Genomic DNA, 27,667 nt, shown 5'->3' with positions numbered 1-27,667 from the left:
ATCACAGAAACCTGGGCTCTGATCCTGGCCAGCATGGTCCATTACGTTTGTTTGAGAGCCCTTACATAACCCTATCCCCATGTCCAGGATAAGATGCTGGACTCTGGATCCCACCAACAAACAGGGAATAGACATTGGGGAAAGAATCAGTCCTGTGTCTTTATTAAAGAGGGATAGAAAGGGACCACACCTGGCAACCAAGGAGTGAGTGAGGTACCAGCCAGGAAGGTGGGATGGGCTCAGGCTCTTGGGATTCAAGGGAAGACTGGTGGCCTGGAAGGGCCCAAGGAGACCTTGTCCTGGCAGCAGCTGACAAAGTGCCTAAGGGAAGCTTTAGGCACTATGGCCACAAGCTGGTTCTGCAGGCTGAGGGGCTGAGGCTGTGGATGCAAAATAGGCTGAGGTGGTCTGGAGTCAGTCTGAGGCCACCTTGGCTGCTCTACCTAGATCATCCACTGGTCCTGATCCTGTTCGTTGCCTTCCATGTCCACCTGAAGAGGAGGCTGGGTGTGGGTGGGGAGGGGCCTCAGGCAGCCTCAGCCCAGATCCTGCCCCTGGGTACAGCCAGGGTTTCTGTGTGGCTTGGCAATAAATTAGATCAGGGGCAGGAGCCTAGGAACAAAGGCACTCACTCCCTACACCCCGCCTACCTCATTGACCTCTCCATCATCAGGTGACTCATTATAGTCATTCATCTCATCCATGTCCTGCATGTCCTCATCGTCTTCTGAATCCTCTTCACTGTCCTCGTCATCTTCATCATCCTCTTCTTCCTCGTCATCATAGTGCTGGGAGAGGAAAAAAGACTCTGTAGGTCTCAGGGCTACCTGGGCCAGGTCAAGAGCTGGCCTACATGGAGCCTCCTCCTTCCCAACCCTTGCCCGCCTTGAGTGTGGCAAGCTGCTGCATGACCTGAAGGACCTTAGTACTAACTAGGCACAATGCCTAGCCCTCGAGTTCTCACTTTCACTGTCTGCCCAGACTGAAAACCACAATTGTTCTGAGCCAAAAGCAAGGCCGTTAAAGTAAGGCCTTGTCCACTGGTCTTCACACAGCCCACCCACGGGACCACAGGACCACTCACCTCGGAGGCAGGCTTGCCGATGGGTACCAGGTTGTTGTCTTTCTCTGCGATGCTTTGGAGCTGTAGGCAAAGGAGTGTGGGGAAAAGTAGGGCCACGGCATAGGCAGAGCAGGTTAGGAGCACTGGACTGGCTCATTCTGCCCCTTACCAGACTCCCAATGTTGAAACAAAGCTTCTCCCCCGACCCCAGTTCTCAGGAGGATTCAATCTCCCTTTCTCTTGTCATCTGCTCCTTATAAAATAGATGGGCATATGTAAAGTCTTTTGGCCTCAGTGTTTTCATATAATTCTGGTGAGGGTGAAATGAGACACTCAGCCTAGAATATGGCATTGTGTGGGTCCTCATTAAGAGTTTAAATGATGGGCTGTAGAGATGGCTCAGTGGTTAAGAGCACTGACTGTGGAGTGGGTGGGGTGGGGACATCTTTGTGGAGAAGGAGGATGATTGCGGGGGAGGAGGAGGTATGAGATGTAGAACCCTGGGGGAAGGGACCAGGAGGGAAATAAAATCTGGAGTGTATAAATAAATAAATAAGCACTGACTGCTCTTCCAGAGGTCCTGAGTTGAAATCCCAGCAACCACATGGTGGCTCACAACCATCTGTAATGAGATCTGATGCCCTCTTCTGGTGTGTCTGAAGACAGCTACAGTGTACTTATATATAATTAATAAATAAATAAATAAATAAATAAATAAATCTTTAAAAAAAAAAAAGAGTTTAAATGATTAAGTCCTGTGATGTACAGAAAAGCCTTTAGGCTGCCAGGAGCTTGCCATCTATCTAATCTAGCCCCAAAGTCCTAGGGTCCCTCAGCAAGTTAAGGTACCACAAAGTAAGACCTTTATCCCCAAGAACCCAGCTTGAGTATTCCCAACACAGTGACAAATGTTTTCCTAAGCAGTGTACGGCAAGGTCATATCCTAGGTGGTGCACCTCCATGCTTCGCTAGGTCCTCACTCACCCAGGCCTGATGCTGCTGCTCCTGCTGCTGCAGCTCTGTCTCCTCCACACAGGGTCGATCCAGATTAAACCACAGTGTCTCAGTCACACGAGGAAAGAGTGAAGGGAACAAGGTGGACATGGCTCCTAAGCTGAGGGAAAGGGTCACGTGAACACGTTTTGTTTTGAACCGATGCAGTTGTAATTTGATATAGGGATGGGGTGGAGCGGGAGGTAGCAGAGAAGCTGCCCTTCCCTCTTGAAATCAGACAGACCTGAGTTTGAGTCCTGGCTCCATCACTTACTAGCTGTTTGACTTTGGCCAATACACTTAACCTCTCTGGGCCTCAGTTTCCTCATCTGTAAGAATGGGGATAATTAAAATTATATCATCCTCAAAGTTATTATGACAAAAAATAATAAAATAATGAAAGCTGTATGCTGCTTGAGGAGAGAAGAGACTGGGAGCCAGAGACGGAATGTGACATTGTGATCATGTACAAAATTAGCGATAGTAGAGACCTAGTAAAATTCATTTTAAACACACAAACACACACACACACACCATAAAACTTATTTTTTGCTCTTTCACATACAACCAGTGCAAAATGTTTCAGACACGAACCACCTCTCTCGCCAACCAAACTACAGTACACACAACCAAGGATAAAAGATATCCTAGGAGGGTTGAGTAAATAGAAAAACAAACTAGTGTAAGAATGAATAATGAACTAACATGTAAGAGAAAAAAAATCAACTCTGTGGGCTGAAGCTGCTGACCAGGAAGGTAACCGAGAAGCTCAACTAAAACCCATCTGCTCACAAACCCAGTGACATGTTAGAGCTTGACTTCGGCCACACACTCGGTGGGGATTTAAAACATATATAAGGAAGGGATCCTGGCCCAGTAAAGTAGGAAGGGCACAGGAAAAAATAAATTAGGTGTCTACCTTGGTGTTTCCCCCTATTTTTAGTAAATGAGATAGGGTTTCACTATTTAGCCCTGACTGGCATGGAAGTCACAACATAGACCAGTCTAGTCCCAAACTCACAGAGATCAGCATGCCTCAGCTCCCGAATGCTGGGATTAAGGGCGTACACCAGCTACCACACCAGGCCCTACTCTAGCTTTGGTTCTAACTTAATTTGACCCACGCAGAACTAAACGCTGTTATTCCCTAAACCAAAGCCTCCCAGGTCCGTGTGACAGGAAAAAAAGCGTCCACCCCCATCCCAAAAGTACTGACAGATTTTGTATCCTAAAATCCTACCCACCACCGCCCATTCTTTGCTCATTATGATAATGACTGCAAGATTGACCAACAAGAAGGAGGCAGGGGCGGGTCTTCATCAGGATTTAGACCTTATAGGGATGCTAATCGCAAAATGCGCGCGGCCTGGCTGAAGCCAATTAACTGAAAGAAATGCTGGGTGACAGGAAGTGAAACCAATGCATGACGGAACATGTGTGATGGGTGGGGCTTAGACTCTAGGAAGCGGCCAATGAGTAGGATGTCGTTAAGAGTAAAAAAGGGGAAAATGAGCTGCTAGGGAGGCGAGTCAAAGGAACTAGGTTTCTCTGAAAGCCGGAAGAAAGAACAAGCAAGGAGACGACAGTAGTCTTGTTTCCGCACTTACCGCGCCAAGAGCCGGCAGCCGGCGGCGACCCGGAAGCGCTTCCCCAGACCTGAGCGGAAGAACCCACCAGAATCCGGGACTCACTAACGCATGCGTCTTCCGTCTCCTTTTGTTTCCCGCTTCAACTACCACACCGGAAGTGATGTTGACGTACCTTAGTTACGTACAGGTTGGGGGAGGACATTTATTTGCTCCGTCTACCTATCGGCCCCGCCTTGAGTTTCAAGGGCCTGGTTTCTGCAGGCTAGCCCCTCTCCAGCGTCCGTTTAGTCCCGCCCGCTTGTCACTAGGCGGTGTCTGAGTGTTAAATCTCTTCGAAATATAATGGTTTCCAGAAGTGTTCGCTTGTGAGGATCCTGTGTGTGCTGCGTTCCAGGAACATCTGTTCCCTTCTGTTCCTCTCAGACTCAGTTTCCTGTATGAATACATTCTTTTCTTTTTGAGAGGCTACCTTGAACACGCTAGACAGGCCTCTGACACGGAGCTACATCATATCCACAATATTTGCTTTTCTTTGTTGAGACAGGGTCTCACTGCGTATTCCTGACCGGCCTGAAACTCACTAGACCAGGTTGGCCTCGAAGTCAGAGATCTTCGGGCCTTGCCTCGTGCCGGTATAAAAACTGTATAACACCATGCTGGCCTCTTTTTATCTATTTAAAATTTTATTTTATGTGTATGAGTGTTTGGAAAGCGCGCGCGTGGGCTGGAGAGATGGCTCAGTGGTTAAGAGCACCGACTGCTCTTCCAGAGGTCCTGAGTTCAATTCCCAGCAACCACATGGTGGCTCACAACCATCCGTAATGGGATCTGATATCCCCTTCTGGTGTGTCTGAAGACAGCTACAGTGTACTCATATACAAAATAAATAAATAAATCTTAAAAAAAAAAAAAAAAAAAAAAAAAAGAAAGCGCGCGCGCGTGTGTGTGTGTGTGTGTGTGTGTGTATTTGCACCAGTTCGTGCCTGGTGCCTATAGAGGCAAGAAGCGGATCCCTGGAATCCAAGTGGAGTTAAAGATGGTTGTGAGCCAATCTATCAGTGCTGGGAATTGAACCTGGGTTCTTTGGAAGGGCAGCCAGTGCTTCATCTATCCACTACTTTGTTTTTTGTTTTGTTGTTGTTGTTGTTTGTTTGTTTTCTTTTTTGTTCGTTTGTTGAGACAGTGTTTCTCTGTGTAGCCTTGACTGTCCTGGAACTCACTCTGTAGACCAGGCTGGCCTGGCGCTGCCTCCTGAATGCCTGGATTAAAGGTGTGTGACACCACACCTGGCTTTTCTCATTTTTTATGTATGCGTTGGACAAAAAGTATTTGTGTGAAGTCTGTTTCAGGTTCTGATATAAGCTGGGTATAAATCTGTGAACATGTTAATTGCCCTCAGAATACATATAACAGCCTTGAGGAATCAGTCAGCAATTGGCCCCCACATTCTATTTCTGGGAAATTCAACTGCCCTCCTGAGGTGTATCCAGCCTGTCAGGACTAGCTGTCATACAAGTTTCATTCTTGTCTCAACTAGATGTATAAACTTTGGCAAGTCTGCTTGGGTTTGGTTTTGGTTTTGATTGTTGCTTTCCTCTTTTCACTGGTAATCTTCCTCAATGGTTCTTCTATCTTATTCTTTTTTTTTTTTTTTTTTTTTCCGGAGCTGGGGACCGAACCCAGGGCCTTGCGCTTCCTAGGTAAGCGCTCTACCACTGAGCTAAATCCCCAGCCCCTCCTTCTATCTTATTCTTATTTGAAATCAGAAGTCCCTGCTAAGGCCAATCTGACTACCCAGGTTCTCCAGGAATTCTCTGTCTTTACTGGCTGGTTGCCTTAACCATCCAGTATTCATGTGGGTTCTGAGGATCCAAACTGCAGTCCTAGCTTCTTTTAGAATAAGCACTTTAACCCATAAGGCATCGCCCCAGGCCTGTAAATTCTTTGTCTACACTGTTTCTTCTTTAACTAGCATGGTAATCTGCCTAGTTTTCCTCCTGTCCTTGGCTATGGTGAAGAGTGGATGAGACAGAGCTGTTCCAGGGGTTCAGTATGTGGTTCCTATCAAGTCTTAATTTTATGCCCCAAGAGTTCAGCTTCAGCTTAAAATGTTTTTTTTTTTCTTTTTTCTTTTTTTCGGAGCTGGGGACCGAACCCAGGGCCTTGCGCTTGCTAGGCAAGCGCTCTACCACTGAGCTAAATCCCCAACCCCCAGCTTAAAACGTTTTAAACTTTGGCAAGCTCTGCTTATTAAAATCCTAACACTCAGGAACCCGAGACAAGAGAATGTGAAGTTCAAGATTGGACTAGGCTGTATAGCAAATTCAATGCCAGCCTGAAATGTATAATACCCTGTCTTTCACAAAACCAAGTATAAATTTTAAAAATAAAAATAGGGCCAGTGAGATAGTTCAGTGGGTAAAGGCACTTGCTGACAAGCCTAACCCAAGTTCAATCCCTAGGACCCACATGGTCTGAGAGAGCTGCCCCTCACAAGTTGTCTTCTGACCTGCACAGACACACTGTAGCAGTTGTTTGCTGCCTTCCACACCAAGTAAATGTGAATCAGAAAAAAAAGTTAACTAGATGTAGTGAGAATATTGGTTTTTTAAAAAAAAACAGAAATATGATAAGAACATGTTTTTGTGGGGTTTTCAAGTATGGAAGGGTGGAAAGTGAAGTCCCCCTGCAGAGGCAGGCAGATTTCTGTTAGTTTGAAGCCAGGTAGGTTTACATAATGAGTTCCGGGACTGCTACATAGGGAAACCCTGTTTCAAAATATACATACATACAAGCATACATACATAACATACATACATAACATACAAACATACATACATACATACATACATACATACATACATACATAACATACAAACAAAAGACTGTCTCCAAAGGGAACAGAAAAACAGATTTTCACCAAAGTGTAAAATTTACCACTTGGAAATGTCCATTCTTTTTGTTCATCCCTCTAACAAATATTTATTGAGGGCTGGGCATGGGAACACGTGACTTTAAATCCAGCATTTGGAAGGCAGAGGTAGGAGAATGTCTATGAATTACAGGCCACATAAAGAGACCCTGTCCCAAAATAATAATAAAAAAGAACACACAAAACCAAATATATGTGCATCACTATTCAACAAATAGACCGTCCCTCCCTTCATTGTGGCTTCCATTCTAGTGAGAGAAACAATAAAGGAAACAAGTAATATGGATACCACTTTTAAGATTGCAGTAAATACTGAGAATAAAACACTGGGGGTAGGAGGATGCGATTTAGTTCAGTGATACCGCTCTTGCTAGGTTGGTCCTCTGCTCCAGAAAAAACAAAATTTATTGGGGTGGTATTTTAGGTGTGTGTGTGTGTGGGGGGATTGATGACAAGCAGATCAATGGGATGGCAACTTTTTGAGTAGTTGAGGAGTGGGGAGAGAAGAAGGGAGGGAGAAAAAGAGAGGGGTAGATAGATAGAGGATAGATAGTCGATAGATAGTAGATAGATACATAGACAAGTAGGTAGGTAAATAGGCAGGTAGATAGGTAGAGAACGAGAACCTCATGCCAAAGCCCTAGAAGAGCCTCAGCTCAGCGTCCCGTGCGATGAATACATAAATGAAGATGGAGAGGAATAGGGCCCAGATAGAGGCACCTTGCAGATAGGTCAAGTATGGATGCTGGCTTTTCTATTGCACAGGGAGCAAGTGAGGTGTTATGAGCAGAGGGTCCACACAATCTGCTTCATATTTTAACAGTTACTTTGTCTCTTTTAGGAAAACATTGGCAGTTGGAGAAATGGCTCAGTGGTTAAGAGCATTGACTGCTCTTCTACAGGTCCTTTTAAATTCCCAGCAACCACATGGTGGCTCACAACCATCTGTAATGCGATCTGATGCACTCTTTCTGGTGTGTCTGAAGACAGCTACAGTGTACTCATACATAAAATAAGTAAAATCTTAAAAAAAAAAAACTTGGAGAGCACAACAGCATGGGCAGGGAGACACCGTAGGAGCCTATCACAATAACCCAGATGTCTGGGGGCGGAGGAGATGGCCCAGCAATCAAGAGAATCTACTAAATCAAACTGGTGACATTCTAATTTTAATATTGGTTAACCTTAGATCCTACAGGCTTGCTTAGAACTGAGGATAGCCTGAACGCCTGATCTTCCTAAGGACTGGGATTACATGTGTGTACTAGCATGGTGACGTTCGCTGAACTGTCCTGCGATTGGGAGAATGGTCGTATAGGAATCCATCGCATGGGCTCTCTCGTCTTTGGCATTACATTCATCAAAACGACTTTGTGAGAATTCTCATCAGCCTAGCCGTGCCTTATGTGGTCATCGGCAATACATTAAGTGGGGGTTGCACTGCTAAATGAACTGCACTTACAGAGGACCGAATAAACCATCCCTTCAGGTCCCAGAATCTATATTCATATTAAGAGGCTGGTAATCATTTGGAACTCCAGCTCAAAGACATTCAGTGCCCTCTTCTGGCCTTGCTAGGCACTGTATTTACATATACAAACCCATACAGAGGCGCACACTAATACTTTAAAATACTAGTACTAATAATTTAAAATAAAGCCAAGTCTAGTGCCACATGCCTTTAAACCCAGCATTCAAGAAGCAGAGACAGGCAGGTCTCTAGGATTTTGAAGCTAGCCTGATTTACATATCAAATTCAAAGACAACCAGGGATACGAAGTGAGATCCTGTCTCAAAATAAAATAAAGAAGCTGGAGGAATGGCTCTATAGTTAAGAACACTGGCTGCTCTTTAAGAGGAGCTGGTTCAATTTCCAGCATCCACATGGCTGCTCACAACTGTAACTCAGTTCCAGGGGACTCAACACCTTTATCTGACTTCCACGGGAACCAGGCATGCAAGCAAAACACTCATACACATAAGATAAAATAACTTAAAAAAAAGAGATAGAGGATGAGAAATGGATGAATCTTGAATAAGTTAGAAGTAGAGAAATCAGCTTAGCACGGTAGCACACATGTTTAATCCTAGCATTTGGAGACAGAGGCAGGCAGATCTCTGGGTTTAGCTAGCCTGGTCTACATAGCAAGCTCCAAGACAGCCAGGATTGCACAGAGATACCTTCTCTAAAAGAAAAAAAAAAACAACCAAAAGTAGAGAAAGCAATGTTTGCTGACAGATACGGTATAGATTATAGGGCATCTGAGGAAGAAAGGAACCACAAAATTTTGACCCAAACAACAGGAAGACTGGTGTTGCCATGTTTTGAGGTTGAAGAGACTGAGGACACTCAGTGGGACACTCTTTGTGCAGTTTGAGATACACTTTATATTAGAGATTCTGAGGGAGCACAGAAACGTGTGGGTCTGCAGATCAATGGGAGAGCCGGGCTGGATATTTCATGCCTGACAGCTATGATATCTAAGCTACACAATGGGGTGAGGTCATCAAGAGTGGATAAAGGGGCTGGAGAGATGGCTCAGCGGTTAAGAGCACCGGGGCTGGGGATTTAGCTCAGTGGTAGAGCGCTTACCTAGGAAGTGCAAGGCCCTGGGTTCGGTCCCCAGCTCCGAAAAAAAAGAACCAAAAAAAAAAAAAAAAAAAAAAGAGCACCAACTGCTCTTCCCGAGGTCCTGAGTTCAATTCCCAGCAACCACATGGTGGCTCACAACCATCTGTAATGGGGTTGGGTGTGTCTGAAGACAGCTACAGTGTGCTTATTATATACATTAAGTAAATAAATAAATCTTTAAAAAAAAAAGAGTGGATAAAGAAGGCGGAGAATAGTTCCCACCAATAATAAGTCATAAACCAAATAGATGAAAAAGGTGAACTGAGTGGTAACCTGGAAACAAGTTTGGAAAAATGTTTGAAAGTAGGATTTAGTGCTGGAGAGATGGCTCAGCGGTTAAGAGCACGGACTGCTCTTCCAGAGGTCCTGAGATTAAATCCCAACAACCACATGGTGGCTCACAACCATCTATAATGAGCTCTGATGCCCTCTTCTGGTGTGTCTGAAGACAGCTACAGTGTACTTATATAGAATAAATAAATAAATCTTTAAAAAAAATAAAGGAGGATTTAGTCTACTGTGGCCCAATTTTGTACAAAATCATGTTTCTGTCTTGTTGCCCCAGTAGACAGAAAGCTTCTAGAGGAAAAAGATGGAATGATCTCTGTGCCTCCAAGGCCATTCTGATTTTTAAAGATCTACTTATGTAATGATGAGCACACTGTCCCTGTCTTCAGGCACATCAGAAGATGGTTGTGAGCCACCATGTGGTTGCTGGGATTTGAACTCAGGACCTCTGAAAGAGCAGACAGTGCTCTTAACCACTGAGCCACTTCTCCAGCCCCCAGGCCATTCTTCTGGTTATTTCCCTTACTCTGCTATGATCATTGTCCCCAGGCGTCCTTCCTCTCTTCTTTATCTTCCCTCTATCTCAGACAGCCTTCCCCACTGACCATCCCAGCTCTGGACACGTGGATATTCCCTGGTAGTTTACAGTTTCTTTCCAAAGTCCCCAGTCAGGTTTAACAACTTATGGTTACTAATTCACCAGTGACATTTATTGAATGTCAGCTGAGTGCCAGACACATTGTTAGGCTCTGGAGAGAAAGATAGACAGTTTGAAAAGAAATCCTGCCCTAAAGAAAAAAAAATTCAGCCTAGTGGGGACTGAAATAGAAGAAAATGGTTAATGTTGAAATCAATATATGCAGAGGAGATTAGGAGAACACAGAAAATGGAGAGATGAATGAACTCTGGACAAAGTAAATTTATACTTTTTCTCTCTCTCCCAGAGGAGGAAATATTTAAATGGACCCTGAGGAGTCCATTTTGGTGAACAAGCAGGGGGGAAAAATGGAACAAAGAAGGATGACCAACAGCAGAGTTTGACGTGGGTTATATGCTTACAGGGTTGTGAGAATCTGCTTGGGCACACCGAGATAGGCAGGGATAGGGCAACAGTGCTAGGGAATTCAGATGGGGCAGGGCTTTGCTGGTGCTCATGGGAATAGGATGGAAAAGGCACTGGGCATTGAGGTCTTACATCGTCCTTATTGGTCTCTTTAAGGACCGCAAAGAGACCATGTCTCATCCCCAAGTTCCCATTTAATTTAATATCCTGACCATCTTTCCAGCTCTGAAAAATGGAAAGCAGGGTCAAGATGGCAATTTCCCCAAAAATAAACCCAGAGCCCTCGGGCTGGATGAAGCTTGTGACTCTACCCAGAGATGTTTGCAGGACCCAGGAAGGCCCGGGGCTAAGTGATGTGACTGCCCGGGCCTGCGAGTCTTGCTTACTCATTCCTCCCATTATCTTGGGAACAAGGCCAGTCTGAGAGCAGGTGACAGAGGAAACTGTGGCAGTCGCCATCTTTCATGCTTATAGAGGCTTCCACACTCACAGTCTCCCCATGGCTTCATCCTAACCCTGGGAATCCTGCTCCAAGTAAGCTCATAAGAAACCTAAGGCTAAGCCTGGCAGTTGTGGCATAAGCCTTTAAACCCAGCACTCCAGAGGGAGGCAGAGGCAAGTGGAACTCTGTGATTTGGAGATAAGCCTGGTCTGCAGAGGGAGTTTCAAGATAGCCAAGACCACACAGAGAAACCCTGTCTGGAAAAACCAAAAAGAAAACAAGAAACCTGAGGCCTAAACTGTTGGCACACGCCTTTAAACTCAGCACTAGGGAGACAGATTTCTTCGAGGATAAGGCCACCCTCATCTACATAGAGACCTCTGAGCCAACCCAAGCTACATGGTACAAACTGTATCTCAACATCAAAGAGAAGAAACCTGAGGGTCGGGAAACCAAGTGGCTGGCTCACTTGAGCTGAATCTACCATTTAAGACTGTTGGGCTGGGCTTACAGCACCGTTGGTAGAGTGCTTACTGAACACATGAAACCCTGAGCTTGATCCTGAGCGCAACAGAAAGTGAGTGTGATAACCGTGCTTCAAATCTCAGCACCCAGAAGGTAGAGGCAGGAGGATCAGAAATTCAAGGTCATCCTCCTCGGCTAAGTGCTGAGTTTGAGACCAGCCTGAGATGCAAGAGACCCAGTCTCAGAACAAAGAAAAGAATGTCACTCTTGAATTCATTTCACAAAACTGTCTTTTAATGTCTTTTTTTTTTAAAGGATTTATTTATTATATATGAGTACACTGTAGCTGTCTTCAGACACACCAGAAGAGGGCATCAGATCTCATTACAGATGGTTGTGAGCCACCATGTGGTTGCTGGGATTTGAACTCAGGACCTCTGGAAGAGCAGTCAGTGCTCTTAACCGCTGAGCCATCTCTCCAGCCCGTCTTTTAATGTCTTAAAAGTTACATTTGTCAGGCTGGAGAGATGGCTCAGCAGTTAAGAGTACTGGTCACAGGGTTGGGGATTTAGCTCAGTGGTAGAGCGCTTGCCTAGCAAGCGCAAGGCCCTGGGTTCGGTCCCAGCTCCGAAAAAAGAAAAAAAAAAAAAAAAGAGTACTGGTCACTCTTCCTAAAGTCCCGAGTTCAATTCCCAGCACCTACAGGTGGTGGCTCACAACCACGTGTAATGGGATCTGGTGTTCTCTTCTGGCATGCAGGCTTACACGCAGACAGAACACTCACGCATAAAAAATACATAGGTAAATTTTTAAAATTTGTTTTAAATATTTGTTTAGTGTGTATATGTGTTTGTGTGCACTCCTGCACGCTCACTTGGATGGAGGTTAGAGGACAACCTATGGGAGTTGGTTTTCTCCTCCCACTGTGTAGGTCCAGGGGAACAGATGTAGGTCTTTAGGCTGACAGTTAAGACTGTTTACCCACTGAACCATTTTTATCACCATGTTGTGCTTCATGATAAAGACCCACAGAGAGATCTGAGCTGAGTCCTGATTCCCTGGCAGTCTGCAGTCTTGTTGTGGATATAAAGCAGACCATCTGGGCTCCAAGGGCAGATATCTGAATGGTTCATCTCAATGTCTCCAGAACCTACAAAGTAGTCACTCAGTAAATGCTTGCATCGTGTCAGGTTTTTTCCTTTGGTCTAACGAATTGACTGTTCCATTGGTTTATGTGTTCGTGTCATAAATTCATGAGATGAATGCTATAATGAAGATCAGTTATGAAAGAGAAAAATGGGAATATCAGGAAGAGATGTGGAAGGGTCCTTGAAGGAAAGGAGACCTACAGGCTAAAAGTCAGGAGAGGACATTCCAGTCAAGAAAAGACAAGACCGGGGCTGGGGATTTAGCTCAGTGGTAGAGCGCTTACCTAGGAAGCGCAAGGCCCTGGGTTTGGTCCCCAGCTCTGAAAAAAAAAAAAAAAAAAAAGAACCAAAAAAAAAAAAAAAAAAAAAAGAAGAAAAAGAAGAAAAAAGAAAAGAAAAGACAAGACCTTAAAGAATGTGGTACGCAGGGAATGGCATTGACTGAGGTCCTGCTGTGTTGTACCCATGGCAATGAGTGCTATGTGAGAATCAAGTCCAAGACATGATGCCCTGTCTTCAAAACATGGCACATAATCTTGTGGGAGTATAAGGAGACACTGAGAAAGGCATTTTGTTGTTCTTCTTCTTGTTGTTTGAGGCAGTGTTTCTCTATGCGGCTCTCGATGTCCTGGAATTCAATCTGTAAAGCAGGTTGGCCTCAAAGTCAGAGATCCACCCACCTATCCACCTATCTCTGCCTCTTGGGTGCTAGGATTAAAGGAGCGTACTAACACACTCGCTCGCGCGCGCGCACACACACACACACACACACACACACACGCACACGCACACGCACACACACACGCGCACATGCTCGCACACACACACACGCACGCACACACACACACACACGCACACATGCACACGCACACACACACACACGCACACACACACACACAAGCTTTTTGATCAGAGGAGAGATAGTCTCAAAAGATAAAGATAGTTGGGAATCTGAGAGAAAGAGAGCAGAAACAACCATCCTGGGTAGGATGGAGTTGTGGGGAGTAAGGAGAATGCCAAGGCTGGACAGCAGTTATGACGAGAGATGATGTGGACAGCTGGGAGGTCCCACAGCGACGTTTGGCCCAGGAATGCACCATAGCTCAAAATAGGATTCCTTCCACATCCGGGTTTTTGAACACCTCATTGAGGACTCTCAGGGTTTGGCCTGTGCCTTAACCACATTTCCATTGCTGTAATAAATGCCACGCCCAAGGCAATTTGTAGGAGAAAGGTTATTTGGGGCTTAGAGTTCTAGAGGGATAAAAGTCCGTAATTTAACGTAGCATGGCAGGAAGCAGCCAGCACAGAAAGCTGAGTGCAGAGAAGAGATCTCATCTTCTACTACATGCATGGGGACGAGAAAGCAAACTGGAATCAGGGCAAGGCTATGAATTCTCAAACCCACCCCAGGGAACATAATTTTTCCGGCCAGGGTGTAACATCTCCTCTAATGATACCACCAAGTGGGAAGCCAATGTTCAAATATTCTAGCCTATGGGGGGCAATTCTCACTCAAACCATCACATATAGATTTTAATGTGGGTGGATGAGTTGGAAGGGATCTGTTAAGATTCACTTCTGATTCCTGAGAGAATGCCAGCCTCAGGAAGGGAGCTCTCACTGGCTTCTCTTTTCATGGTGGGTTTGCATATATTTGCTTACCACAGTCAAGCTTTCTTCTCACCAAAACAGACAAAAGTAAGAAGGGAGCCCTTCTGTGTTGGAAGCAAACTTACACACACTTGAACACATACCTTCATCACATCGGGATAGCAGGTGGGACAAACACTAACCCTAAGATGTCTGTCTGTGTCCCAATCCTAGATCCTTCGAATGTGCTTAGATTACAAAAGATACTCTGTACAGACATTAAAGTAAAGGACCTTGGCAAGCGTGGTGACATCCTCCAGTAATCAGCACTCAGAACGATGAGGTAAGAAAGGCTAACCTGTGCTATATAGGGAATTATACGTTAACAAGCTTTGCAGATCCTGTCCTGAAAATAAAAAGTAAAGAAGATAAAAGGGAGAAGGAAAGATGTCTTAGCAGTTAAGAAGACCATTTTGTTTTCTTGCCAAGGATCCTGGGTCCACTTACAACATCTGCATAGGCTCATAACTCTCTAACTCAAACACCGGGCAATCCAGTACTGTCTTCTGACATACACACATGCAAGGAAAACACTCACAGACATAAAATAAAATGTAAAAAATAGATAAAAGAGCTTGAGATGAGGACGCTGTTTGAGATTATGCCAGCAGGTGAGTCTTGCAAGCCAGGGAACCCTTCCAATCTGTTACCAGGAAAGAGGATGTCAGGGAGATGCCCCATTGCTGACTTGGAGACGGGAGGAGGGGCAATGAGCTAACAAATGAAAGTGGCCTCCAGAAGTTGAAAAGAATCACGGAAGTAAAGTTTCCCTGAGAACCTCCATCAAGCAACAGGGATCTATCTGAACACACACTGGTTTTAGCCCATAGACAGACCCATATTGTAGTTCTAGCCCATGGAACTGTAAATTGTGTTGTTTTCAGCCATAAGCTTTGTGGTAGTTTGTCATGGCGCCAAAAAGAAAATAATAATAATACACAACAAAAGAAAAAAGTCAATACACATACAGCAAGCATGTGGTGTCTCCTGTATCCCACTGTCATGTACTCACATGACACCAGCAGGAAGGTCCAGAGACCTCAGCGAGAACTAACTGGAAACTGGAAAACAAACAAACAAGGCTTCAGGGTGTGTTGGGTGTAGTCTGTAGTGCTGAGACTGTCTCCTGGTCAGCTAAAGAAAACAGATGGACCAGCTAGATGGTTCAGAAGGTAGTGGCACCTGGTTACCAAAGGGCAGCACTGTCCTTTGACAAGTGACTCATTGATATAAGCTTCCAGGAGTTGTTGGACTCAGAGACAGAAAAATGAAAGCAGCCAGGGATTCGGGAGGGTTCAGTGAGGAAATAGTCTTTCTGTTTGTTTTATTGAGACAGGGTTTCTTTGTATATCCCTAGCTGCTCTAGAACTCACTCTGTAGACCATGCTGGCCTCAAACTCAAAGATGTGTCTGCCTCTGCCTCCCATGTGCTGGAGTGAAAGAAGTGGTACGCATTAGTTTTTAAAGGAAGGCAAAGTTTCAGTTTGTGATGATGAAAATTCCAGGAGATAACTGGACTAACAGTTCACGACACGAGGATGTACTTAATGCTGCTAAATCCTGTTTTTAAAAATTCAAAGGGGCTGGGGATTTAGCTCAGTGGTAGAGCGCTTACCTAGGAAGCGCAAGGCCCTGGGTTCGGTCCCCAGCTCCGAAAAAAAGAACCAAAAAAAAAAATTAAAAATTCAAGAATAGGGGTTGGGGATTTAGCTCAGTGGTAGAGCGCTTGCCTAGCAAGTGCAAGGCCCTGGGTTCGGTCCCCAGCTCCGAAAAAAAGAAAAGGGAAAAAAAAAGGAAAAAAAATTCAAGAATAAGGCTAGGTGTGCTGGCATATAAGCTTACTGACTGTAGGATCGCCTTGAATGAGTAGCTAGTCAGGGCTACACAGTTTGAGCTTTAGACCAGCCTAATCTAGGTAGCAAGACCGTGTCTCAGAGACAAGACAAGTCAGGGCTGAAGAGACTGTTCTGTGGTTAAGATCACTGGCCGCTCTTCTAGAGTTCTAGATTCATTTCTCAGCAGCTACATAGTAGCTCACAGACGAGTAGCTCTATTTCTAGGGTTCTGTCTTTTGGTCTCCACTGACACCAGGCACTCACATGGTACACAGATATACCTGCAGGCCAAATACCCATATACATTAAAAATAAAGAAAATAGGGCTGGAGAGATGGCTCAGCGGTTAAGAGCACCCAACTACTCTTCCAGAGGTCCTGAGTTCAATTCCCAGCAACCACACGGTGGCTCACAACCATCTGTAAAGAGATCCGATGCCCTTTTCTGGTGTATCTGAAGACAGCTATAGTGTACTTATATATAATAAATGAGTAAATCTTTAAAAAAAATAAAGAAAGAAAATAAAAAAGGGCGAAATGTAAACGTTTGTATTGTCTATATTTTACCACAATAAGATTCCCAGACAGCTGTAGAGTAATGTAGGGCATGTGTGACAGTGTCACCAGACAGAACTGACAAGGTTGAGTGAGCTCAGACCCAGGGAATCTCAAAGATCTGAGACGGGTAGAAGTGGAGCCACTCCCTACCTGTCTGTGTGGCTGCTCTGGAATAGGCAACCACACCACGCCACGCCACGCCACGCCACGCCACGCCACTGAAGACCGTGGGCACTGAGTTCCGCAGCATAACACCTGGAGACTCCCGTGGAAGGCTTTCTCCCGATCAGCCCCTCAGGTTCTCTCCACACTTTGCTCTTCGTCAGACTGATTCCACTCGTCTTAGGCTCTGCCTCTCCTCTCTGCCTGGTGCGCAGATGCCCCAAGGGAAAAGGTAGACCTGGTACCCCGTTCCTGACTCCTAGGGGTACCCAGAGAGGCCAGGAACACAGCATTCATCCCAGACTCTGCTGTGTCCCCTTCTGGTCTGGCAAAGGAACACATGGGCTGTGGATCCTGTTCTAGACTTTGGTTTATCTCCCTCCATCCCCAACCCCGCCCCCAGCGGTGTGCCCACTGGGTAGCTCCGGTTGAAGAATAGGTTCAGGGGGAGCACACAGCCAACCTTCTGCTGTGGTATCGCTGAGATCTCCAGCTCTACATCTTCATCTGACTCTCCATGATCTGACTCTCTCACTGATTGCCAGGGTAAGAGCTGAAATCCTCACCTCGAACCAGCTAGCCCTGATTTTCTTTCTCCCCCCACCCCTGTGGAAGTAGTTTATTGAGGATGTTGGAGATGGAGACAAAGGAGGGGAAAGTGAGAGAAAAAGAAGAAAAAAAGAGAGCACTGGCCTTGATTTTCAATCCGTCCGCATGTGAATTTAACCTCTCCATGATATACCCCAACAAGCCTCAGTTCTTCAGACCCAGTAAAACCCTTTAGGCCTTGCTCAAGACACCTCCTTGATGCTTCCTAGTATACCATGCTTTAGTGTGCCTATCACTCCAATCTCTTGTTTGTGACTGTTTGTTTTTGACGGGTCTGGTGTCTATCGGTGTTCTGAACTTTCCTGTCCTCCACCCCTCCTGTCCTGCCCTCCCTATGGGTTTTTCTGTGTGGCCCTGGCTATCCTGGAATGCACTCCATAGGACAGGCTGACCTCAAATTCAGAGATCTGTCTGCTTCTGCTTCCCAAGTGCAGGAACTAGAGGTATGCACCTCCACCACCAGGCTCCAACCTGTTGTTTTATTTCACTGTGCCCTGGATGACCTGGAACTCACTATGTGAGAAAGGCTAACCTCAAATTCATAGCAGTCTCTCTGCCTCAGGCCCCTAAGTGCTACCACACCCAGCTGCCAGCCTCATGAGTCCCTTTAAGAACCTCTGTGGGTCTAGAGGAGCCAAGGATGCTTCCAAGATTCCAACCTTACAGAACAAGGTTGTGCCAAAACCTGGACCTGAGGTGCTATTGGGAGTAGCGTGTAGATGGAGGACTCATTCTTTAGGCCCCTGGAAGGACTCTGACCTCTGAGTATCCCTGAGATTCCCTGTGGGGTACACAGGCTGTGGAAAGCAAAAGATCTGGGTTTCTAAAAGTCCAATGACCATTGCCTCTGTCCCGTTACTGTCTACCTCTGACTGTGTCTCCCAGGGCAAAACAAATGAACAGGACCCTCAGATTCCTCGGCCACTGCTTCTGCTTTTAGAGACAGCCACATGGGGTTCGCAGACCAGAATTGCTTGGAGCAGGATGAGTGCACTAAACACCAAGCACTATAAGACCAGGCGAAGTTAGAGTGGCCTCCAGAAGAGGAACGGAGTGATCGTGACAGGGAGGAAGTCAGGGGGGTTGATAAGTCAGCTTAGGGAAGGGCACAGGAAAGCAGGATATGAGCCCAAAATGTCATTTCCCAGATGCCAACAAATATGAAGTAGTATAGGGCCATATATCAAGCCTCACTGGGGCGAGCACTGTCTTCATACCCCGTCACCGAATATGACCTGAGGGCCTACCCAGCAGGTGGGTGGCAGTGTTCACTTACACTGTGAGAAAAGAGGTCTAGAGTGGGGACAAGAACATGTGGGAATTGAGGAGATGAAATGGGGAATCTTTCCTAGCCTTATTTATGTGTCAGAGCTCAAAGGCAGGTCTAAGGGGAGACACGTCCCTCAAGATACAGCAGGGGAATTGGGTGCCCCACCTCCGTTAGACACTGAAGAGACTACAAGTCAGACTTCCTATGAAGAAGCTAGGCCTTGGAGAAGTATTAACATTTTCCAGGAAGACAGGAGGAAAGGGAAGCTGGGCAGAGGACAGCATATATACAGGTCATGGGTGCCAGAGAACAGTGGCCAGCTTGGTGTGGCTAGAGCCAGGGCGGAAGGGGGAGGGGAAGTGGGGGGGCTGAGCTTCACATTTAGGATTCCAGAAGCTGCTCTGAGCGGCTGAGCTTCGGTCTGAACCCAGGGCCCAGAAGAGATGCAGAGCTTTGTCCCCGTAGCACTGCTCAGAGAGAGACCATGGCTGTGGCGTGGGCAGGCTCCAGAGGCATGACCCTCTGATAGGGAAGTTCACTCTGTGTTGACCCAGTCACTTCTGGCATTTCGTCTCCATCTCCTTTCCCTCCATCTTTTTCTCCTTGTTGAGACAGGATCTTGCTGTCTACCATTGGCTAACCTGAAGGTTGCTACTTAGGCCAGGGTGCCCTCAATTGTGTGAGGATCCTCCTGCATCAGCCTCCATGGAGGTTATCCATGGAGGTACGTTCCTCCATGTCTCATATGCTGCCTTAAAAATAGTGTTCCTGTGAAAAACTATATATGAAAATGCATCATTTTGAGGCTGGTCATGTGGCCCAGCAGGCACTAACTAGTCTTCAAGCCTGACAGACTTAAGTCTGATCCTGGGACCCCACGTGGCAGAAGGAAAAAATGGACTCCTGAAAGCTGTTCTCTGAGCCCCACATGAGGGTTGCAGCTCTGAAGGGAAGTATCTTGGCAGTTGGGAGCCAATCGATACCAAAAGGTCACACTACACAGCAGATTTCATACAATGCTCATGGATGAATAACCCAGCTGAAGGCAGGCTTTACATAGGGCTTCTTGGGGGCGGTGGTTCAGGGTGGATTGGTGATTGGTGGAATTTTGTGACCTGATCTTGGGGCAAACTCTGAGATTGGTGGGATTTTGTGCTCAGGGATTGGTGGGGTTTGTAAGCTTTTTCACCTGGAAATAGGCTCAGACTTTTCCCCTACACTCTACATACATGAAATGACATGCCTGTGTCTATACATACATGCAACATGTGTGCATGCACACACATCCATAAATAAACTTCTTAAATCTGTTTAGGGCCTGGAGGGATGTCTCAGTGGTTAAGAGTAATGGGGGCTCTTCTCTAGGACCCAAGTTCAATTCTTAGCTCCTACCTTGCATTTCACAACCATCTACAACTCTGGATCCAGAGGAGTTGATGTCCTCTTCCAGCATCCCATGCATATTAAGAAAATAATTTTAATTAAAACCTTTTTGTTGTTGTTGTTTTGTTTTTCAAGACAGGGTTTCTCTGTGTAGCCATGGTCTACTCACTCTGTAGACCAGGCTGGCCTGGAACTCACAGAGATTCCCCTGCCTCCACCTCTTGAGTGCTTGCTGGGATTAAAGGCGTGTGCCATCACTGCACAGCTAATAAAATAAATTAATTTTAAAAGCTGTTCAGAAGCAATGATTTCTACATATTGTTGCTCAACTGTCACCAGCAGCTGTTTCCAAAACGCCTTCATCCTCCCAGACTGAAACCCAAGTCCTGTACCCACACCTCCTGTCCCCTCTGGAGTCCTTCCTCTTTGCCAAGAAATGGTGCAGACACAGACCTTGGAGAGAGAGAAATGACTATAACTGAGTGACATAGCCTAAACCAGAGCACCACCCCTTCCCTCCAGTCTGTCCTATAGTCCAGGAGTATTTTCCATTATATTAAATAAGCTCCTATAGAGGCAGATTCCCCAACCCTGGCTGGCATGTGTGGTTTGCATATGGTTTTTTAGGGTCATGAGAGTTGTCGTGGTCAGGGAGGAAAATGAGAAGATGTGGAGAGCCTGAAAATCTGCCGTATATCAGCCAGCCTGGGTGGGGACCAGCTTTGTTTGCAGAGGGGAAGGTCTGGTCTCATTTCATAGATTTCCTTACAGTTTCTCCTGTGTCTGGAAAAATTAGGGGCTAGAGTATTCATCTCTGGGATCGTCACCAATTGACTCATGCTCACTCAGGTCTTCTGAGTCCTCGCCTAGAGTGACTTACAGAGAAACCTCTAGCACTTCCACTGTGGCTGTGAATACTGATAGTCAGCTTGACAAGATGGAGAACCACCTAGGAGACAAGCCTGTGGACATGTAGGAGAGGGACTTTCGATTTTGGGTAGAAAGGCCCATCTGCATGTGGGCAGCACTTGTCCATGGGTTGGACTCCTAGAAGAATTCAAAGGAGAAAGTGGCGGGTGTTGGTGGCACATGCCTTTAATTCCAGCATTCAGGAGGCAGAGGTAATTGGATCTCTGCATTTGAAGTGAACCTGGTCTACAAAGTGAGTTCCAACATAGCCAGGGCTACACAGAGAAACCCTGCCGAAGGGGAGGAAGAGGAAGAGGAAGATGAAGAGGGGGAGGAAAAACATGCCTTTGTGTGTGTGTGTGTGTGTGTGTGTGTGTGTGTGTGTGTGTGTGTGTGGTGGGAGGGTTATAGGATCAGGGAGAGAAATAGAATAATAACCAAAACACAGACCAATTAATAAAGTGGAAGATCAATTGAAGATTATTCTTGATATCAAACTTGAGTCTCAACACACGTGTATCCACCCCAAGCAAACAATCATATATCTACATGTGAGAAACACACACACGTGCGCACACACACACACACACACACACACACACACATGAAAAAAAAGAAAAAAAAACAAGCAAACACCAACAAAATAGCAAGAAAACTTAACCAACCATGAAGACGTGGTCTTGATATATGTGCATATCTGTATATTCTAAGCCTTTAACTTACTCCATCCCTTGACTGGTCTTGCAATTGCAATCCTCCTGCTTCTCCAATACTGAGATTAAAAGAATGTGGCATTGCAGGGAGGTGGTGTTGTACACCTTTGATCCCAGCAATAAGGATGCAGAAGCAGGTAGATCTCTGTGAGTTCCAGGACAGCCAGAGACACAGAGAAAACCTCAAAAAGTCAACCAACCAAACAAACAAACACACAAACAATAATGAAAAAAGAATTACCCACCATGCCCAGCTCTCCGCATGTACCTTATGTCTTATAATTTGGGAATGACAGGCTTGGGAACATAAAGTTCTTCAACACTGGTACAGAGGCCCAAGGAGGCTGGATAGTTCCACTCTGGAAGTCACTGACAAGCAGGCGGTCAATACCAGGACCTTGAACATCCCAGCACCCACCTCAGTTGGCTCTGAAACTCCAGGTCCAGGGAATATGAAGTTTTCTGCTGGCTTCTACCGGCACTAAATGCATGTGGCACACATACATACTCAGGCACAAATACGCATGCACATACAATAAATAAATTAATATATACTCCTAAATATTCATCAGGGACCAGCAAGATGTCACGGCAGGTGAAGGCAATTTGCTGCTACTAAGCCTGATGTCCTGAGTTGGATCTCTAGGACCCACATGGTGGAAGGAAGATACTGATTCCCTCCCACAAGTTGTTCTCTGTCCTCTGTTAGCTGTGGCATATTGTATGTACACACACACACACACACACACACACACACACACACACACACACACACACACTTCTTCTACATACCCATACTCATATTAACCAAATACATGTTTTTAAAAATTGTTTTTAATGTTTTAATGTCCATCAGGCCCCCAGGCATCGTGGCACATGCCTACAGTTCCCTCACTCACGAGGCAGAAGCAGGCAGTTGTTTCTCTGTGAGTCCAAGGCCAGCCTGGTCTACATAGTGATTTCCAAACTGGCAGAGTTACATGGTGTGATGGTTTGTATATGCTCGGCCTTGGGGTGGCACTGTTAAAAGGTGTGGCCCTGTTGGAGTAGGTGTGTCACTGTGGGTGTGGGCTCTCAGACCCTCATCCTAGCTGCCTGGAAGTCAGTATTCTGCTAGCAGCCTCCAGATGAAGAAGTAGAACTCTCAGCTCCTCCTGCACTATGCCTGACTGGATGTTGCCATGTTCCTGCCTTGACAATATTGGACTAAATCTCTGAACCTCTAAGCCAGCCCCAATTAAATTTTTGTCCTTATAAGAGTTGCCTTGGTCATGGTGTCTGTTCACAGCAGTAAAACCCTAACTAAGACACATGGTGAGGCCACCCAAACAAACGACAGGAACAACAAAAAGTATCCATCAGGAAGCCCATCAGATAGTAAAATGTGCAGGTGAGAGCTGCTGTTAACTGTCTATAGTTCTTACCTTACCACACAGTTATTACAAAGGAGAAGACAGTACTAGGGAAACCTGATCCCAAGAAAAGATCAGTTAACCTTCCCAGGCAAGAGAAAATCCAGACTCCATGTGTTCCCCATTAGAATGGACCAGATACACAATGATACTTAGGGGTATCCGTGCCAACTTCCAATTGACAATGAAGAAAGAGAAGCCCAAGGGAAGTGAGCATCAACAACATGACAATCCTCTGCTTTTCAGTGACACCAGAGTCACAGAAGAACCTTGTTCCCTCAGATATGCATCAACAGAGACTGAAATCAACGGGCTGTGTACCCCAGGATAACTGTATGTCTAGTTAGACTGCATTAGATTTAGACAGAAAGATATATCTACCAGCAAGCACAGGGCCTGCACCAGGTCCTCTGCATACAGCTTCCGGTTTAGTATCTATGGGACTGCTGAGGGAAGGAATAAATGGGTCTGATTCTTGTGCCTTCCTTTGGGCACTTTTGCTTCTGTTGGTTTGTCGTGTCCAACTCCTAAGTGATAGGTTTTGTTTTATCTTATTATAATTAGTTTGTTATTTTTTTAAAAAAATGAATAAATGAATGAATGAATCAATCAATCAATTAATCGGTACCTAACCACTACGATAAAGGTTAACTACTGAGCTGTCATTTACACCTGCTGGGAAAGGGAGAATCAGCTTTCTCCAATACCGTGACACTGGGTACATCACTCCAGCACAACAGGCCTCGTGCTCGGGAGTAGCTGACCAACACGTAATGGACTCCATGGGTTTTTGTGTGTGCTTTTATTTGGTTACTGTTTGGTGGGGTTGGGGATTGCTGTTTGAGCAGCTGTTTTTCTTTTGGGTGTGGCTTTATTTTGTTTTCTTGGTTTAGAGAAGTTTTGTTGTTATGTTGGGTTTTTGTTCTTCAAGAAAAACTTAAAAGGTGGGAGGAGGGAGTTGCAGATTTGGCTCAGTGGTAGATCGCTTGCCTAGCAAGCGCAAGGCCCTGGGTTCGGTCCCCAGCTCCGAAAAAAAGAAAAGGAAAAAAAAAGAAGGTGGGAGGAGGGGAGGATCTGGAAGGACTTGTGGGAGGGAAAGAATGTAATAAAAAGACTATTAAAAAAGAAAGATATATCTATTGTCTCTCTGTCTATCTATCTATCTATCTATCTATCTATCTATCTATCTATCTATCATCTATCTATCTGAGTCAGGGTCTCCTGTAGCCCAGTGTCTTAGTTGGGGTTATCATTGTTTCGACAGAACATCATGACCTAAGGAGCTTGGGGAGGAAAGGGTTTATTTGGCTTCCATATCTTTGTTCATTCCTGAAATCAGGACAGAAACTCAAACAAGTCAGGAACAAGTAAGGAATGCCACAAAAGTTACAGCATACAAGAGACCTCATGTAAGAGATCTACTGGGGGTGCATTGTATCACAGAAGGCTGCCTCGAGCAGAATGAAAAAGAGGCAGGCTATGAAGGCACAGGTTTTATAAGGGATACGGAGAATGCGCCTGTGCACCATGTCCACATCGTGACGATGAGGCTGCTGGGGCCGAGTAACTGAAGGCAGGTCGGTTCTGGAATATGTGGGTCTCAGTCTACCAACATGTACCACCATCCTTAGCATAGAAACTGTTAGGGTCCAATAACTGCTGAAGGAGGACCCAAGATCCAAACAGAAAGCAAAGGCAAAGAGAGTTTATTCCGCAGAAATCACCAGCATACACGGGCTAGCATTCATCAGCATGGAGATAAGCAAAGGGGTTCACAGATCCCCTTTTTATGCAGGGCTGGGGGAATTTTCCAGGAGAATTAGGTAACTTCTAATATGATTGGTAAGGGCAAAGCCATCAGTAAAATTTTGATTGGCTGCTATGTTAGTTTCATTATATTCGGTGAGACCTTGCAGAGTTTCAGAAACCAGCTCAGGTCTGGCCTTGTTATCTCCTTCAGCTCCCTGTCCTAGGAGCTGACTCAGCTCCAGACCGATCCTCCCTACTTCAGGGCCATCAACGACTAAAGGCCCATTGTCGGTGGCTCCTTCTGAGTATGCTTCCCAGGGAGTTGAAATGTTTATTCCCAAGGTCTCTGGACCTCTCAAAACAATGTTACTATAAATAATAAAACACACAGCAAATGAAAACTATACTGACTGAGTCTTTGGGGATTTTGGCTCAGGAAACAAGGCCTTGTTTTCAGTCCTCGGTTTTAGGGGAAAAAAAAAGAAATAAAATTACACGGAGTGCAGGGGATGTGGCTCAAGTGATGAATGCTTGTTTGATAAGCATGGCCTCGGCCTTGGGTTTTCTCCCCAGCATTGCATATTCTGAACATGGTGTATAAAACTAGATATATGGAACCATGAAAAAGAGGGGGGTGGGGCACTGGGATGCCTTTTCCTTTCCTTCCTGTCAGATTTATAGTAAATCAAGGGTTTCTGCAGTAGTGTGTTGTGTTGATGAGCCTGAGGAAAGGTAAATATTTTGATGTTTGGGCTATACGGATAACCATCCTAAAGCTATAACTACCAAAAGTGTATGTCTCACCTGACAATCCTCTTCTGGAACCCACTTTCTAACACTGAACTCTTCCTGCCGCCTATGCAGAACTTACAACTCTTAGCCTCAAACTCTCTAGTAACTGAAACTACAGACATGATTTCTAATATATTGCCTTTTTCCTTCCCAGACAGGGTCTTGCTGTGGCTGGTCTTGAACCTGTGGAGAATCTTACTGCCTTTGACTCCCAACTGCTGGAATTTACAGATGTTACTTTTCAAACCCTAGGACAAATAGCTGGGGTGCTTATTTAACATATCAAAGCAGACCTGGATGCGAGATTCTCCCAGCATCCCTCAGTCTCTACCTGTTACATACAAATGTGGTTAGCATTCTTCGTCCTCTCTCTACCACTGCTCCAACTCTCCATTTCAGGGGCTGGGCTGTCCTTCCCCCAGAGGGTCTTCCTTATATAATATACAATCCAATCTAATCCAGCCTTTACCCTCCTGGTCTCTTGGTCTAGCTCCCATCCTTCCTACCTTCCTACCCCATCACATGACTCAGGGTCAAGTCCACTCTGGACTCTTCCAGATGTCCCTGCCTCCTAGCTATGCTTGGTCTCTTCTCTCTCTCTCTCTCTCTCTCTCTCTCTCTCTCTCTCTCTCTCTCTCTCTCTCTCTCCCTCTTTCCTTCTCTTCCCTCCTCCTCCTCCTCCTCTTCTTCCTCCTCCTCCTTCTTCTTCTTCAGTGTGTGTGTGTGTGAGTGTGTGTGTGTGTGTGTGTGTGTGTGTGTGTGTGTGTGTGTGTGTGTGTTTCCATACAGGGTCTCTCTGGCTGGCCTTAAACTCATTCTGTAAACCAGGCTGTCCCAGAACTCAGAGATCCACCTGCCTCTGCCTCCCCAGTGCTGGCATTGAAGGGGTGCACCACCAGTGCCTGGTTTATGCAATAAACCTCCTCCACCATAAGAACAGTCATGTCTTTTCCTTTTTATTTCTTTTTTACATCCATCTGGTGCAGAAACCCAAGACTGGTCTTGACCTTTCCTTAGTTTTTCTTTTCTTTCAACAAGTATGTGCCACTATGCCCAGCTTCTCTTGAGGACTCTTAATGCATTCCTGTAGTACCTTCTAAAACACAAACTGTCAGTGGTGTTGGAAATTGCCTACCACCATTTAGGCTCCATGTTAAGTGATTCCCTTTTCTATCTCCAAATTAAGCTCTGCTCACACATCCCAATCTTGGAGTCCCTTCTAGCTGTTCCCTCTCTGTGCCTAAATGGTCTTTATTTGTCCCTGCAGGCCATCTTGACCTTGAGGTAGTTTGAATGAAATATTTCCCATAGTCTAAGCTTTTTGAATACTTGATCCTGTAGGCTTAGATCTTTCTAAAACCTACTTTAATCCGGGTTTTTTGTTTTTTTTTTTTAACATTTTAACCTCCCTTATAGTTCATTGACCAAAGGTAGGGGAGAAAGATGGTTACTAGGACAAGGAGGTTGTGGACCTGTTTAGAAGTAGTTCTTCGAGGCAAATTCAATCTTTGTTGTCAGTATATTAGCAGTCTTGTTCAAACAGAAAACACCAATCATGAATCAGTAGCAGCGACTTGATCCAGCAGAACCCGAAAGCTCAGCCAAATATGCAAAGAGTCAGTGGAATCAGCAAGAATCAGCCAGAATACCACCAGAAGTTTTTGGTACTTTTCTCTCTACCAAGTGAAGACCAACAAAACATTGCAAGGTGTAGCAATGCAAGAGCATCCCTTCACTGTCTGAGGGGTTCTATTTATACTCCTTCCAAATATCCCATTTCCTCTCAAGAGTTTGCTTCAGCAAAACATTCTCTCACGTACCTGTTTTAGCAAAACATCCTCTCAACCAGACGGCTTCCAGAAAAACATCATGTGCCCTCTAAGAAGACAGCTTCCAGAAAAAGATCACGTGCCCCAGTTGAGTTTCCAAAGAAACCAGAAATTTCACTTCATGATCTCAAGTTGGTGACTGTTTGGAGAGGCTTAGGGGGTGTGGCCTTGATAGAGGA

The 27,667-nt window shown here is 45.5% G+C and overlaps 1 protein-coding gene across 20 annotated transcripts; it reads right to left on the bottom strand.

Annotated features, from left to right (window-relative positions):
- Positions 1–134: 134 nt before the first annotated feature.
- Positions 135–27,661, bottom strand: Anapc15 (anaphase promoting complex subunit 15). 20 transcript variants are annotated; one of them, XM_039106196.2, is made up of 7 exons: positions 27,480–27,604; positions 16,811–17,026; positions 2,301–2,385; positions 2,048–2,177; positions 1,085–1,144; positions 651–788; positions 135–491 (listed from the first exon to the last, which is right to left on the bottom strand). In XM_039106196.2, exons 3-7 carry the CDS (start codon positions 2,321–2,323, stop codon positions 444–446), a joined length of 399 nt encoding a protein of 132 aa, XP_038962124.1. In that variant the 5' UTR covers positions 2,324–2,385; positions 16,811–17,026; positions 27,480–27,604; the 3' UTR covers positions 135–443. The 20 variants fall into 20 exon arrangements, with proteins under 20 accessions (XP_038962124.1, XP_038962104.1, XP_063141275.1 ...); XM_039106176.2 differs by lacking the exon at positions 16,811–17,026 and having other exon boundaries at positions 27,480–27,661; XM_063285205.1 differs by lacking the exon at positions 16,811–17,026 and having other exon boundaries at positions 2,048–2,172; positions 27,480–27,624.
- Between the last annotated feature and the right edge of the window lie 6 nt (positions 27,662–27,667).

Source organism: Rattus norvegicus, chromosome 1 (genome assembly GCF_036323735.1).
Source record: "Rattus norvegicus strain BN/NHsdMcwi chromosome 1, GRCr8, whole genome shotgun sequence".
Lineage (NCBI taxonomy): Eukaryota > Metazoa > Chordata > Mammalia > Rodentia > Muridae > Rattus > Rattus norvegicus.
The sequence above is the reverse complement of the archived record's forward strand: the minus strand, read 5'-3'. Positions and strand labels throughout refer to the sequence as shown.

Coding starts and splice junctions, on each gene's coding strand:
- Anapc15 (XM_039106176.2), bottom strand. CDS start 2,323: ATGGAGCCAGGACTCAAACTCAG. Junction 2,178..2,300: donor GAGCCAGGACTCAAACTCAG/GTCTGTCTGATT, acceptor CCTTTCCCTCAG/CTTAGGAGCCATGTCCACCT. Junction 789..1,084: donor TCGGCAAGCCTGCCTCCGAG/GTGAGTGGTCCT, acceptor TTCCTCTCCCAG/CACTATGATGACGAGGAAGA.